The sequence below is a fragment of the Tamandua tetradactyla genome, chromosome 7 (assembly GCF_023851605.1).
Source record: "Tamandua tetradactyla isolate mTamTet1 chromosome 7, mTamTet1.pri, whole genome shotgun sequence".
NCBI lineage: Eukaryota > Metazoa > Chordata > Mammalia > Pilosa > Myrmecophagidae > Tamandua > Tamandua tetradactyla.
In genome coordinates, this window is record NC_135333.1 from 72,000,282 (window position 1) to 72,016,198 (window position 15,917).

The 15,917-nt window shown below is 35.5% G+C and overlaps 2 protein-coding genes across 3 annotated transcripts in view; one reads left to right on the plus strand and one right to left on the minus strand.

The window, feature by feature from the left end:
* CLEC2B (C-type lectin domain family 2 member B) overlaps window positions 1-9,276 on the minus strand; it is a 23,549-nt gene extending 14,273 nt beyond the window's left edge. For both annotated transcript variants that reach the window (XM_077169990.1, XM_077169989.1), the window contains exons 1-2: window positions 8,636-9,276; window positions 4,268-4,354 (exon numbers count right to left, since the gene is read on the minus strand). In XM_077169990.1, the coding sequence (XP_077026105.1) occupies window positions 4,268-4,354; window positions 8,636-8,723 (175 nt within the window). In that variant the 5' untranslated portion in view covers window positions 8,724-9,276. The remainder of the gene's footprint in view (window positions 1-4,267; window positions 4,355-8,635) is intronic.
* A 6,441-nt stretch (window positions 9,277-15,717) lies between these two features.
* KLRF2 (killer cell lectin like receptor F2) overlaps window positions 15,718-15,917 on the plus strand; it is a 155,802-nt gene continuing 155,602 nt past the window's right edge. The window contains exon 1 of the mRNA XM_077168211.1: window positions 15,718-15,806. Within this exon, the coding sequence (XP_077024326.1) occupies window positions 15,737-15,806 (70 nt within the window). The 5' untranslated portion in view covers window positions 15,718-15,736. The remainder of the gene's footprint in view (window positions 15,807-15,917) is intronic.

Genomic DNA, 15,917 nt, shown 5'->3' on the forward strand with positions numbered 1-15,917 from the left:
GACTATAGATTTAATACAATCCCAATCAAAACAAACAATTCTAAAATTTATAAGGCAATTTAAAGAAACTAGACTAGACAAGGTTATTTTGAAGAAAACAGGAACAGCTAAAAGACTTATATTACTAGATACACAATTTATTATGAAGCTACAATATTAATGCAGTGTGGTATTGGCCCAGGGATAGATAAAACAGAGCAAGAGAACAGAATAGGGGCTCCAATAAAAATGATCTTTGCCTACACAAATGATTTATGAAGAAGGATCAACTGCAATTAAGTGAGGAAAATATGTGCTTTCCATTAAACTGTTCCAGGTCAAATGAATATCTGAATGGGGGGAAAATGTACTTTGATTTCTATCTTCTAGCATTCATAAAAACCAACTTCAAGTGGATTATGTCTCTGAAATGTGAAAGGACAAAAGCACAATAGAGATTAAAATAGAAACCCTAAGAAAATAAAGTCATGTCTTTGAAGTATGGAAAATCTCTTACACGGGATGCAAAGTAGGAAAAAAAGTAAAGAAATGAAAAAAATGTACGCTATCTTGAAGTAAGAAATTCTGTTCATCAGAAAACAACATTCTGAGGGTCAAAAGCTAGGCTTCATGTGAGGCATGCAACTAGGTGAATGAACCCTGAGGGTTGTATGTTGCATGAAATGTCAAAAACAAAAGACAAATATTTTCATGCCTCACTCATATGAACTAACTATAAGATACAAACTCGGAGAATTGAAATAAGAAGAATGAGTTATCAGGGTGGGGCCTATTGTAAAAGTTCCTAGATTGTATGCTCTTTCATCAGTCACATCTATTCCATAGTTGTAACTGTTTTTGTTTTTGTTTTTTTAATTCTGAGATGCTGAGCTATTTGTGTACAACCTGCTCCTTCCCTGGAACTTTGGGTTACTGTGTGACACTGGAGATTCCGAGTCAGAGCTCTGAATATATGAAAGTCAGCCTCACCCAATACAGCAACTGTTAAAACAGTTGGAAAATTGATTAGACTTCAAGTAGCGATATGAATGAAGCTGATCTGTACATAACTAAGGTTAATCAGAATACAAGATAAAAGAAGATATGGTCTATATTTCAAAACTTCAATTTCTGTGTGAGACCAAAGGAAGAGATGTTTATTTGGTGCAAACTTCATATTTAGGGTAGCTCATTATCTAATTCAACTAGTATGGTCAGCTTATTCGAACACCATAATTAAATGGAATCTTGATCAGGGAGTGAAATCTTGTTGGTTTGTACAAGTGAATATGATAACTCAATATATCCCAGAGTAATGTGAGCAGAAAATAAAAAAAGTATTGGCAAATTCCTCTCGAGGGACTGGGGAGAAAGAAGAAAATATTAAATTTCCCCATCTGGAGATTTCCTGATATTCTCACAAGCAGTGAGGACAACCAATTCAATAAGCTGAGCCCTTGATATTGGGGCTTGCCCTGTGAAACTCATTCCTGTAAAGGGGAAGCTACGCCTACTTAAAATTATGCCAGAGTCACCCCCAGAGAATCTCTTCTGTTGCTCAAATGTGGACTCTCTCTCTAAACAAACAAGGCAGGTGAACTCACTGCCCTCCCCATCCCCTTACATGGGACATAACTCCCAGGGGTGTAAATCTCCCTGGCAACGTGGAACATGACTCCTGGAGATGAGCTAGAACCCAGCATCATGGGATTGAGAAACCCTTCTTGACCAAAAGAGGAAAGAGAGAAATGAGACCCAAAAAATTAAGTCTAGAGGTTAACTTGGAGTTATTCTTATCATTATATAGCTACCCCTTTTTAGTTTATGGTGTATTGGAATGACTAGAGGGGAGTACCTGAAACTGTCAAACTGTGTTCCAGTAGCCTTGATTGTTGAAGATAATTGTATAACTTTTACAATATAGCTTTTGTAACAACTATATAGCTTTTACAATATGACTGCATGATTATGAAAACCTTGAGGCTAATGCTCCCTTTATCCAGGGTATAGACAAATGAGTAAAAATATAAGGACAAAAAAATTAATAAGGAGTGAATAAGGGGTAAAAAATTTTTGTGTAGATTGCAATACTAGTGGTCAATGAGAGAGAGGAGTAAGGGGTATGGAATGTATGTTTTTTTCTTTTTATTTCTTTTTCTGGAGTGATGCATATGTTCTAAAAAAATGATCATGGTGATGAATACACAAATATGTGATGATATTGTGTGCCACTGATCATATACTTTGGATGAGCTGTATGGTGTATGAAGATATCTCAATAAAAATATATGAAAAAAGCCATGCTTCAGAGCGGAAGATATTTGTAATACCTATAATTTACAAAAGACTCTTTTTTTGAATATATGAAGAACTCAGGGAAGGAGTTCAGACTCAGTCTAGGAAGTCATGCCTTTGGAGAGGGTGAAAGGCACATGCCTAATAGGAACTTGAGAAAGAAAAGGAGAAATGCTGCTTAATTCAGAGGCCAGAAAGAGAGGGGCCCCGGAGAGCGCTTAGTCTCTGATTTAAGGGAGATTTGCTCCAACAGCTGTCTCAAAAAAAATGTCACTTTTTGAGCATAGAGGATGATTTTGGATGAATTTGTATTTAATAAAACAAAACAAAACAAAACAAAACATTTTGCTGCCAGCCCTTATAGGTTGTTTTAAGTTAGAAAATCAAATAGCAACCCTCAATACTGTAGAAATGTACATTGCACAGTAATACTTGAGCTGTTGAAATATCTGATTATCAATTTGCTTAGAGAAAAAGTTTTCATCGTAATTGTTGGTTGTTGCCTTTATAATAATATATTGCCTGCATTTCTATCTCTGGCAATAGGCTTTATGAGCTAGGTTTTAATAATCTTGAGCCTGAGCAAGTGCATAAGTCTTTTTAAAAGAAACATGGTTTACTTGTGCAAAGCTGACCTATTTTGAGAGATCGTTAATGACTTTGAAACAAATGGTAAGAATTTGAATTGGTCCACGTCATTGTGATATTGAAATTATCTACTTAACTTAAAAAGTCGTGTTCATTCCCTTATTTTATATACTTGTATGTGTCAATAAATATTGTAATATTTGAAAAAGAAGAAGATAATCAAATAGAAAAAGAGAAATAATTCACTCAAGATATGGGCAAACTATTTAAATGTGCCCGTCACAAAATAGATGGCCAGCTGACCAGTGCCCGTGAAAAGGTGCCTAGCAGTATCTGTCATCAGTAAAACGCAGACTGAAGCCACAGTAAGGTCCCAACACACACTCATCCACTCCTCAGAATGGCAAAAATGGGTAAAGCAGATAGAAAATAGATGACCAGGATGTGGAGCAACTGACAATCTTATCCACTTCTGGTGGGATTGTAAATTTAAAGACAAGAAAAGATATTTTTGGAAAACTCTTTTGCATTATCTACTACAGCTGATCTATGAATACTGCATGGCTTAACAATTCCACACACAAGTATATCCCAAATGAGATCCATAGAACATAGAACAACTGAAAGGCATGGATAAGTGTGTACAAATAGCACTATTTGCAATAGTTGAAATGCGGGACAATCCAAATTTCCATCAAAAGTAAATGATTGATTAATGAAATACTCTATAGGAGGGATCCACAAACTACTACAGCCTGATGTCAAAGAAAACCCACTTTCTGTTTTTGGACAGCTCACCAGCTTTTACATTTCTAAATAGTGGGAAAAATGAAAAGAGGAAAAATATTCTATGACATGTGAAAACTATATAAAATTCAAATTTCAGTTATCAGTGACTGTTGTTTTGCTACAGACACAGAGCTGAAGAGTTGCAGTAGAGTCTGTATGATGAGCAGAGCCTAAAATATTGACTAACCTATCCTTTCTATAAAAAGCTTTCCAATGATCTTCTGCAATGAGAGTCAATGAACTATTGGTACATATTTTGAAATAGAAGACTCACACAAGCAAAATGTTCAACACAAAAAAAAGACAAAGAGGATACATACAAATTGCATGATTTTATTTATACACAATCTCTTAAATGAGAAAAACAAATCTATGGCAACGGAGATCCCATGAATGGGATATGAGATTTTCAGGATGAAGGAATTTTTCTTCATCATTTTTGCATCTGCCCCTACCTTATGTAGGTTATAGTATTTCATAGATTAAATATACATTAGAGAATGAGAATAATTTAAAAGGTCATAATTGAGACAGAAAGGAAGAGTCTTTAAGTATTATAGGGAAAGTACCATAATGCATAAAGTATCAAACTTCTGCAAAGGTATAGTTTACTCACGTTGCACAGTCAAAAAAATATTAAGAGCAACAGATATGGAAAGACAAGCAATCATTGCTTTTTGCTTCTTTAATCTGTCACAGAAACCTGAAAAAGAAAACAAATACATTTAAATAAGTTCACAAGAAAATTAAAAGACTAAATTAGCATTCATAGCCAGTGCCAAGTAGATTACACAAAATATCATTTTTTTGTCCTATAGGCAAAATCATTTGTTTCCTTTTGGTTGAAATTTCTCAGGGCATCACCTAGCCAAATGCTAAATTGTTAAAATGTCACTCTTACCGTCAAGTTCAAGGTTTCCATTGGTGTGTATGGCTCTTCCATGTATACATCAAGATTAGAGCCACTCCATGCATTTTTCCCTTTTTCATCAACCTTCCTATATCGTGATATATTAGCACATCATAACTTGTATGTGTCAAGTTATGATATTCCTGATATTCTCACAAGCAGTGAGGACAACCAATTCAATAAGTTGAGCCCTTGATATTGGGGCTTGCCCTGTGAAACTCATTCCTGTAAAGGAGAATGGATCGTGCTCACCAAATGTGTTCACCAAATGTGCTTAAGAAAATCTGCTTTTTAACTAATCAAAAAGTTTATTTTATAAAAGAGATAGTGTAGCATAGTTCAAAGTTCATAGGACAATCAATCAGAAGATTTGGGTTTGTAATTTCCATCACACGCACACACACACGCACACACACACGCAAAACCGGACAAGTCAGTTTTTCTCTGGTCCTGCTTGTCTTCACCTGCAAAGTTAACAGAATAAAGCTCTGAGGAATTACTTTTTGCCTCAGGGCCCTTTTGGGGAAAAAAATTATGGGACACATTTTTTAATGAAACAATTTATTATTTTACATGATTATAAATTATTTATGCTTATTGTAAATTTCTATGAGATCTAAAAAATTGTAGAAAGTACTTTAAGGTAGACTATAAAAATATTGAGAGCATTTATCATACTTATCTCTTTCACCTTGTGAAGAACTAGCAATCATTTGGTTGAATAAGCCTTTTCTTTAGTGGATATATGAATGAAAGGAAGCTTAAAACAGAAATTTACACCATTTAGAGATTCAGCATTATCCTTCATAGTAACATCTTTCTGCCCATATTTTTTTTTTTTACTTTTATTTTTATACATATAATTTCCCTCTCCAATACAAAAAAAAGTTGTGGCTGAATACAGTCACAACATACATGTTATTTTATAGCCTAACATTTTCAATCAATAATACGTGTTTTCCCCACATGTGGTAGGTTGTCATAAATAGCCCCCAATGGATTGTGCCTCCCTATGTAGACTCTCTCCCCATGGCATGTGATCTTTCTTTTCCTTCCCTCAAGAAATATGCTGCATTTCCCCACTCCTGAATATGACTTAGCCTAGTGCCTTGCTTTGACCAATATAATACGGAAGAAATGCACTCTGGGACTTCTGAGCTCAGGCTGTAAGAGGTCTCATGGTTTCTATTTTCATTCTCAGGAGCACTGGCTCCATCCACACAAGCACAGGCTCTCTTTCTAGAGAGAAAGGGAGAAAACGAGGGGGAGAGAAAGGGAAAGGGAGGTCCAGACAGAGGGAGAGAGAGACTGTGGAAGATAATCAAGATGCTCCAGCTGACACCCAGCCTGTGAGTGAGGCCATTTGGGCTCCTCAGCCCCTGTCCAGTGCCCCAGCAGCCACCAAATAGAGGAGAGACGAGCCTGGCCCAGTGAGTGTTGGCTCATTCCTAACACAGAACAATGAGCAGTAAAATCATTGCTGTTTTAAGGTGTTAAGTTTTGGGGTGATTTGTTCACTCAAAGCAACAGATAAATTTAAACACCATGTAAAAGTATAATTAGACATCACCATTTTAATGGCTGCATGATACTTCATTATATGTCTTTACTAATATTTAACCTTGTTCTGATGGATATTTAAGCTGTTCCATCCCTTTTTCTAAAACCAGGACTAGAATGAGTTTAGTGTAAAGTATATTGCATACTCGTTTAATTATATTTTTAAGATAAAATATCAAAAGTAAATAAAATTGGCCAATACGGTTAAATGTTCTCAAAAAATATTGTACCAACCTAAGCTCTTATTGAGCAAGGAAAGAAGATACTTTTACACATTCATAATAATGAATTTTGTGTGGAGTACCATAAAGAGGAAAGGGAATACAGAAAATTAAAATTCAGATGGCATACTTCATTAAATAGAATACCAAAGACAATATCAGGATTCCTACTGAGTTTCCAAGCTGTCATTAGTCTAACTATCAGAGAAGTTGCATTATGAAGGTACCAGTCTTATTTTCTATATTTCCACCAAATTCCTGAAAAATGTTGTGGCCATTAGCTGTGCATTTTTTCTGACCATCTGGAATTTCAAAGCTCCACAATAAACATAAATTGAGGTATCTGAAATGTTTCACCTTTGAACTAGCACTATTTATTCATCCTTTAATAAACATTTGGGTTAATCACCTACTATGTGCTAGTTCCTAGAAATATCATAGTAAATAATAAAGAGATTTTGTTCCCCCTCCAAGAGTTTAGTGGGAAAGACTGACAATTAACTGATAAACATGAATTTAAAGAATTATAAATTATGACAAGATTCAGAAAGGAAATACATGGGATGCTTTCATTGATAAAGGAGAAGAGGCTGAAAATGATAGTTAGTAGAACCACTCTGTGGAAATGACGTTAAAACCAAGATCTAAAATACCAGCAGTGGCCATCTATGCAAAATAAATAAGGCCGAGCATTTTAAGCAAGGAGATCATCTTGATACTTCGGTGTCTCATAAAATCTGGTAAACGCCACAAAACCCTGAAGTGATAGAGAACACTCAATACCCCCAAATAACAAAGGTTGGACAGCCGTCAGCTTGTGGGATGGGGACTTGGAATGACATTTGATTTGATTGAAGGGACTAATGAAATGGACATTTCTTGCACTTCTGAACAAGCAAGTAGATATTTATACCTTCTACATGTTCACTTTCTATTTAATCAAATTCCTGAACCCTACAATCAAGTTTACTTTCTTCAGTATTGCTTTCGTTTTCATTTTCATTCTTCCTCCTATTCTTTTACTCAATCCTCAATGCCTATATAGTACAAAAATTCACTAAAAAGAAAAAGAGAAAACAGTGGTCTCCCATTATGAATTTAATACTGAAAGACAGATTTGAAAGAAGTGTCTCACCCCTCACAATTAATATGTTCAAAGAAGCAATCAAGAAAAGGCAGTTAAACTCCCAGGCCAGTTCAATAATTGTCCAGTTAATTAACACTGCAATAAAATGTTCTATAATCATCCTTATTATAATCTAAACAGTTAGGGACTCTAATTATTTTCCCTTAGAAAAATTTCATTTATTTTACTAACCGTTTTTTTTTCTTAGTTTATGACTTTGAGCTTCTCTAAGAAAAGATGGGAGGAAAGATCCAGGGTAGCCAATAAATAAAAAATTCTTCAAAATTGAAAACTTTAAAATAAAATAAAATACTTTTTCCCTAACTCACAATGATAGAAAAACAATAAGATACTGATAAGCAAAAATGTGAAATAAAAAATAACCAAATTATATTTCACAGTAAATTCATATTGTTGACAGATATGTATGTAGTGTAGAAATTAACAATGATTTTAGGAGTGGCTAGAAAATATTCTTAAAAGTTTTAGTTTAGATGATATTTTCAGTCTCTAACCTAATATTTAATCCTGTTTTTCCCGACTTTCTTGTCTAACTTTAGGCAGAATTTTGAAATTGGCAAACGGTAAAAGAAGGATTAAACATGTATGTAATCTAGTATGTACTGCAACAACATTTTTTTTTGACTGTTGCATACATTGGTAAATTGAAATGAAATTAAATGGCCAATGTTTAAAGCTTACCATAATCCCCAAATCATAGATTGTTGTATTTAATCTATCTTAATTTCATCCCTTTCTTCTTCACAATATGTTGAGTCACGTTGAAATGACTTGAAAGATTTTCCTATTAGATTTGCGGTTTGGACTTTGCAAACCAAAACTTTGCACTCGTTTTTTAATATATAGAATGCTACCAAGTTTTTTAAGAAAAAAATTTTTATTACATTTTCTTCCCTTTCCAAATGATGCAATTAAAATAAATTTGAATTTATAAAGTCAAAACAGTCATTTCCAAATCTGAATTGTGCTGTTATAATTTTCATTTAGGAAATGGTAACTTTACAAAAAAAAAAAGATTTTTCTGCTTGTCGGTTTGAGGGCAGAAAGCACAAAACCCAATTCTTACCTTTAAAGGTTTTTGTTTCACATTATGCTTCATAAGTTCAATAAATAATGTTCATTTTGAACAATTAAAAATGTCTTTACCTTGTATATTTGCATCAGTTCTCTGGTTGCTATTATCGGTTGCTGGATACTCTTCAGTATATGCAGGGTTCTGGATGCTTTGCGTCATATCATCCAAATATTTCTTTCAAAGTTTTAATGCTATTTAACTTTAATGTAAAAAAGTTATTGTCGTTTTTATAATAAAACTCCAAGCTAGAGTTATGCTTCTTTAGAAAAGCGAAGCAAGTTTTCAAAAGAGTATTTCTCAAGTTATAAGCAATCATATGACTATATATGTGAGTCATACGCCTCTACCTTGTATTTCCTGCCTAAGAAACAAGTTCAGGATAGTGATATGAAAACGAAAACATGAAGAAAAACAAACTCATATAATCTTACTTTTTCAGCTGAGATTCCTTCTCTGAATCACAGAACACAAAATGATGAAAGTGAGCATTTTTCCAATTGTCCAAAAGGCTATATAAATCGCATCCTTCCAGAGATACAGGAGAGAATATAAACTAATTAAAATGCATGCTTTAGTAATCAGGGCTTTATTGTCCTGTGTTAAGAAAGACTACTTTTAAAGTGATGAATTCAAAGAAAAGAAAGCTATGCTTAAACTTGGCCATTGAAATGATAAAAACCTCTCTCACTCTCTCTCCCCCTCACTCCCTAGCGCCAATCGCAGACAATTCAGGCACGTGAGCGCGCGCACACACACATACTCCCACACAGAGGGAAACAAGAAAGAGAAAGTAAAAATGACACAGAATGCTGAAGTGCATGCTCAAGATAATGCTATTATGTTATGAAACTCAAAAACAAATGCTGAGGGACAGACATCAGACTCTCAAAAGAGAATATTGTATGACTCCATTTACATAAAATACTGAAACCAGTAAAACTTATCTCTAGTGATCACAGATCAGTGACTGGTGGTGCCTGGGTTGGAGCGATTATATTTCCTAATATAAATATATTAGGAAAAAACTGAAGAGAAGCAGATGATGCCCCTGCTCCAAGATTAACACCACATTTGTTCTGACAGAGATTATGAAGAGAAAAGGAAATGCGAATGCAGAGGAAAGCAATGTACAAAAAGAGGAAATGAAAGAGAATGCGAAAAGAATAAGAAGTACTGGACTCAACTCTTTGGGGAAACCTCAAATATATAGCTTTCGACACTTCTATTGTCTTCCATAAGTAAAACATGCAAGGTGAATTGCAGAAGGGAGAGAGAGATAGCAGCAATGCTTGTTTCCATTTGAGAGAAGACAAAAGTTTGGGAGAAAGTGAACATGTTCTGCCTTTGTAGTCACCAATTCTATCCAAAAGACTATTTGAGATGCATATCTAGAAGAACAGAGAAGTTACAATATCATGGTTGCTGTTCATAAGGGAAAAAAACCAAGACATAAAATTCACTTGTTATAAAACATTTCTATCAACTCAAAATGTTACCTAATATCCCTTCATAGTCCATCACTCCAACCCATCTAAACCATCTCCTATTTATGGTGGATTAGGGTTGGTAGTTAGTGGTGGTGTGGGTTGTGGGTTGGTTTTAAGTTTTGGTGGGTCTTTTTTAGGTTTGATAGTGTTTTTGGTGTATTTGGGTGGGATGTTGGTAGTGTTTGGGTATACTACTGCAATAGCTACTGAGGAGTACCTCAGGGTTCTGTTTGGTTTCCTCATCGGGTGATGATGATAAGGGTTGGGATTAGTGTTGCCTCACATAGGATGTAGAATAGGAGTAATTCTGTGGCTGTGAAGGTTATAATTAGGAGAATTTGTAGTATAATTAGTATTGAGATATATAGTTTTTTTCGTGTAATTGTTTCTTTGGAGAGGTGAGATTGACTTGCTAGAAGTATTAAGGGTAGTAGTCATATGGTTAGTGCTAGTAATGGGGTTGATAATGGGTCTGCGAAGAAAGTAGTGGAGAAGTTTAGGCTTAGGTCAAATGGTTGATAAAATAGATGTAGGCCGATTAAGCTGATTAACAGGCTGTGAATGGTTGAGTTAATTCATAGTGTTTCTTTCTTTGAGAGTCAGGTCAGTGGAAGTAGTATTATAGTTGGGATAATAAGTTTTAGCATTGTAGGAGATTAAGGTTTTGTACATAGTCTAGTCCATAAGTGTTCGATACTGTGACCAGTAAGGCTAGACCTACAGCAGCTTCACATGCTGCGAATACTATTAATATTACTGGCATTATACTTGATAGGGTGAAGGATGTATTTAGTGTGGTTACTGTGCTTAGAATAAATAATGATAATATTATGCCTTCTAGGCATAGTAGCGATGATATTAGATGGGATCGGTATATCAAAAGTCCAAGTAGTGCTATAGTAAATGCTAGTAGGATGTTTATGTAAATTGATGACATATGATAATCATGTATTGGATCATGATTTAATGAGTCGAAATCATTTGTTTTAAGTTAAACTAATTATCATATTCTGTTCATTCTAGTCCTTTTTGGATTCATTCGTAAGCTAAGCCCAGTCCTAGTAAGGAGATTAAGAATAAGGCTGTGATTAGTACTGGTTCGAGTTGGTTGTTTTGTGTTGCTCAGGGGAGTGGTAATAGTAGGGCAATTTCTAGGTCAAAAAGTAAAAAGGTAATTGCGATTAGGAAGTCACTGATCTGCTATCACTAGACATAAGTTTTACTGGTTTCAGTATTTTATATAAATGGAGTCATACAGTATTCTCTTTTGAGAGTCTGATGTCTGTCCCTCAGCATTTGTTTTTGAGTTTCATATTCGTTGCTCTGGGTATGAAATACAGTCTTCACTCTTGAGAGTCTGATGCTTGTCAATCAGCTTTTGCTTTTGAGTTCCATACATGCTTTGTGAAACAGGAGTTCTCTTTTTTTTATTGCTAAATAAGTATTCCATTGTATGGATATTATTGCTGAGATGTCTATTTCCTAATTCAGTTATGTCAGCTTTTGATTTCTATAGGTCTTGTGTCTCTTTGTTCCTCAATTCTTCCGTTACTGCCTTCTACATGATAAACAGATATTGACTAGAATACCATTTATTCCTCTTGCCATTTCTTTTACTATATGTTATTAAATTACTTTCTTACTGGTTACCATGGGATTACCATCAACATCTTAATTGATAGCAATTTAATTTGGATAAATGCAAAGTTTAATAGTAAACAAGAGCATTGCTCCTATAATGCTCCTTCCCCACACCTTTTTGCTGTTATTGTGACAAATTAAATCTTTGCACATTGTATATCTATCAAGACACATTTATAATTATTAGTTCATGCAGTTGTCTCTTAATTCAGATTGGAGAAAAAAAGGATCTATAAAAGTATTTATTTTTACTGTGTTTTTATTCAGTTCAAATGGTTACATTTAATGGTGTTCTTTACTACTTCATGGGAATTCAAGTTGCTCTCTAGTGGCTTTTCTTTTCACCCTAAGGACTCCATTTAATATTTCTTGCTGGGCAAGAAACTGCTGGGCAGTTCTGCTAGTGATGAACTCTCCCAGTTTTTTTTCTTTTAAATTTTTCTGGGATGTCTGATTTTTGGTCAATGAATCTATGTAGAGTGGCATGACAGCAGAAAAGGAGGTCAACTCTTTGGTCTTCTAGACACAAGGATGACCTGACACAAATGATTGCCAGTCTGACATCCGCAGAGGCAAACTCTGATTCTCAGATAAGATACAGTTTCTGGGGGCAGGCAACAGTGGCTCAGTGGTGGAGTTCTCACCTGCCGTGTTGGAGACCCGGGTTCGACTCCCGGTGCCTGCCCATGTTAAAAAAAAAAAAAAAAGATACAATTTCTGGGATGAAAAGCTGGCTAACCTGGTAGCATATTGATTACATTGACACTTTACCACATTGGAAGGAGCAACACTATGCTTTCTTAAGGTAGACTCACATTCCAGTATGGAATTTACCTTTCTGCCCACAGAAATTTTGAAGCACTGCTGTCTGTGTTCTTGTGGAAAGTTATATATATCACCCTGGAATTCAACCCTACCATTGTTTCTGAACAAGTCGTCTCTTAAGGGCCACCTCAGCCCACTATGGCCACACCTCCTTCAGGATTTTTGGTCAATTATTTGACCAGTAATTATGACAAGTGATTTAATATAGGCCTGAAATTTCCTTGTCTCTTTCCCTCATCACATACTCCCATTGCCACTGAAGAGTGAGTCTCCTCTGGGTCCATATATACATGTATTAGCCAGGGTTCTTTAGAGAAACAGAACCAACAGGAGATATCTGTACATATGAGATTCATAAAAGTGTCTCATGCAATCATGGGGAGACAAGAGACAAAAATTCATAGGGCAGGCTGTGAGGCTGGCAACTCCAATGAAAGGTCTAGACAAACACCATAAGAGAGGCTTGCTGGCTGAAGGAATAAGCGAAAATCCTCTCTTCTCCCTTAAAAGTCTTCGACTGATTGGATCAACCCCAACTAATTGGATTTTCTCATTGTGGAAGACACACCCTTAATTGCGCATCCATGAAATATCCTCACAGTAATGGTTAGGCCAGTGCTCGCCTGCCCAGACAACTGGGTACCATCACCTGGCCAAGTTGACACCTGAACCTTAACCATCGCAGTCCACCCTTGTCAACATGACAGCTATACACATCACCTAAAGCCATATTTAATCTCTATACAGAAGACAATAACAAACATGTTCCACCTAACAATACTCAAGTGCCCTGTGTACAACCAGAAATGCACTAATTCTCTCTAGAATAGGGTGCAAGTCCTTAGGTAACATTCACTCTTACACCTGATATCCTATAACTTAAATAGTATAACATGAACCATGCAACTTATGCCATATGATAAGAAGAAAGCAAGACATTTGCTTTATGTGCAAATACAAACATACTCATAACAAAACTAGGAGGAAATATTCATACCATCACAGTCCTCATTCCTGCAAGTGGTCATGAGATCATAGTTCCTAGTTAGCTCTACCTTCTTCCACTATTCCATGTTCCCTTTGTCCTCAGCAAGTACTTAAACTGGCCTTTGTTTTTTGCAGTGGGGTGACACAAATCTTCATCTTTGAAGTTTCTGGTTTATTGATAACTCCTGCCTGTATTAGGTTGTTGTATTTTTCCATTTTTTAAATCACAGGGTGTGGTAATACTAAGAGATGCCCTAGGGGATCTTCTGTATTCCAGGGAAATTCTTCTTTAATCTCCACTGTGTAGTTGCATTCCTAGTTCTTCTTGATAGTATCAATCACACCAGCCAAAAAGTAATCCTCTTTCTTGCCTGTGGATTCAGAGGCATGAGAAGCCCCTAGTGGCCAGGTGGCAGTCTTAACTTCAAGTTCAATGGAATCATTGTTGTGCCTCCTTAGGGGCACTCCTCCTCTTAGAATGAGACCTGTAGACCAGCAAAACTTTAGGTTTCAGGGACAGGAAGCAAAAATTTTTCTAATGGATCACTAGGGGTTATAGTATTTAGTGAAACTCCCATTTCCACCCCTTGATTCCTAGACCCATGAATCTTGGCTATGGGAGAAACAACATCGTACTTTGGATGCTGATTCAGAGCATACATAGCTCCCTGGAGAACATTATCCCAGCCTGCAAGGTATTGCCACCAGTTGGCCCCATAATTGGGTCTTCAAAAGGCTATTCCACAAAGGAAAGCATGGGTTTGTATTTAAAAGATCTCTCCGGCAACATAATCAAAAATAAATAACGGGGGCAAAAATGTATGCTGAAGCTTCATATGTAGGTTATTGCAATATTACAGGCTTGACATGAGAGTAGCTTGGACTATGATGTAGTTATTGTAATAGAGAAAAGTGAATGAGTTAGAGAGATATTTAGGAGGAAAATCTATAGGACATCATGTTTACTTGAATTTGGGATGAAGGATAGGGCAACATCAAGGGCACTTGTTTTCTACAACTGGTTAGACTGTGGTAAAATACAGTCCAGGAGGAAATACTGGATAAACACCAAATTTGGGGGGAGGGGATCATGCATTATAATTTTAGAAATGTTCATTTTGAACCACTGAGGCATTCAATTGGAATTACCAAGAAGTCTATTGGGTATGGTCTCTAGAGCTCAAAAGTAGTTACAGTGATAAATAACGGAGTTGAAGTTTAGATATCAATTTAAGCCATGGTTATGAATGAGATTTCTTGATGAGGCACGTAGAATGAGAAGAGGAAATTAATTAGGGCTATAGGAAATTCAGCATTAAATGTGTAGTGAAAGGAAATTAAGTGAAGCAATCAAAAGGTAGGGAAATATCAAAAGGGTAGGATATCACAAACTGAAGAGAAGATTCTGTTTCAAGAGAAAAGGAATTCTAAGAAGAAAAAAGTTTAATGATGCTGAGTTGTCCTGTACTATAAGAGCCAAAGTACACATGTTGCAATTAGCTTATGAAGTAATAGATGATTTCAGTAAGAGTTATTTTTCACTAAAATGATAGCAGCCAGATTAGTGTGAGCTAAAGATACTTGAGGAACATATAATTTCCTTACATTATAATAAGGGCCCTGAAACAACAGTGAATTATACTTCAAGTTTGTAATGAGAAAGCAGGAGTTTAAATCAGCAGGCCAGCCAACCTTAGAAAAGGAGATTCCAAAACACAGACTATAGTCTCCCAGTCGTATATATTCCAAAATATCAAAATGTTTATTTAAATTTTAAAATCATTTAAAATTCTTATCCATCCAGAGACTGGTTTTATTTGTTTGATGTTTACTTGGTTTTATATAGTTTTTTTCTCTTACTAGAATATAAAGGACATAAAGGTTAGAAATATGACTATCTTGTTTACTATATTCCTAACACTCCACCACACAAGTTCCTGGTATACATTAAGTGCACATTAAATGTTGGTTGAGCAGAATGGAACAAAATAGCCGCAGTTACCTTGCAACTTGCAGAATTTTAAACAGAAATTAACATGTCAATCCAATTGTATTCACCAGTGCATCCTGTGTGGTTTTAGACAACTGTGCCTGAGTAAGTTTTGATTATTTTTGGACTTCCTTTTTCTGTTCTGTACATTGACACTAGGAGAGATATCCAAGATTGAGATTGGTCTCCATGTTCTTTTACAACTTTCTTCTGGGTAATGACACATAAAATCATCTGAGGAGATGGAGAATGAAGATGGCTATATGATCTCAAAGTTCAAGAACTGTCTCAAATCCAGACAGAGATCTAAAGGTAGGAATATCAATTTTCCACCCTCTTCAGATTCTAGCTTGAATTTTTTTTTTCTCATGAAGAACATTACCTTCCCATATTTTTAAAGTGTTAAAATTGACTTCTTCTGGA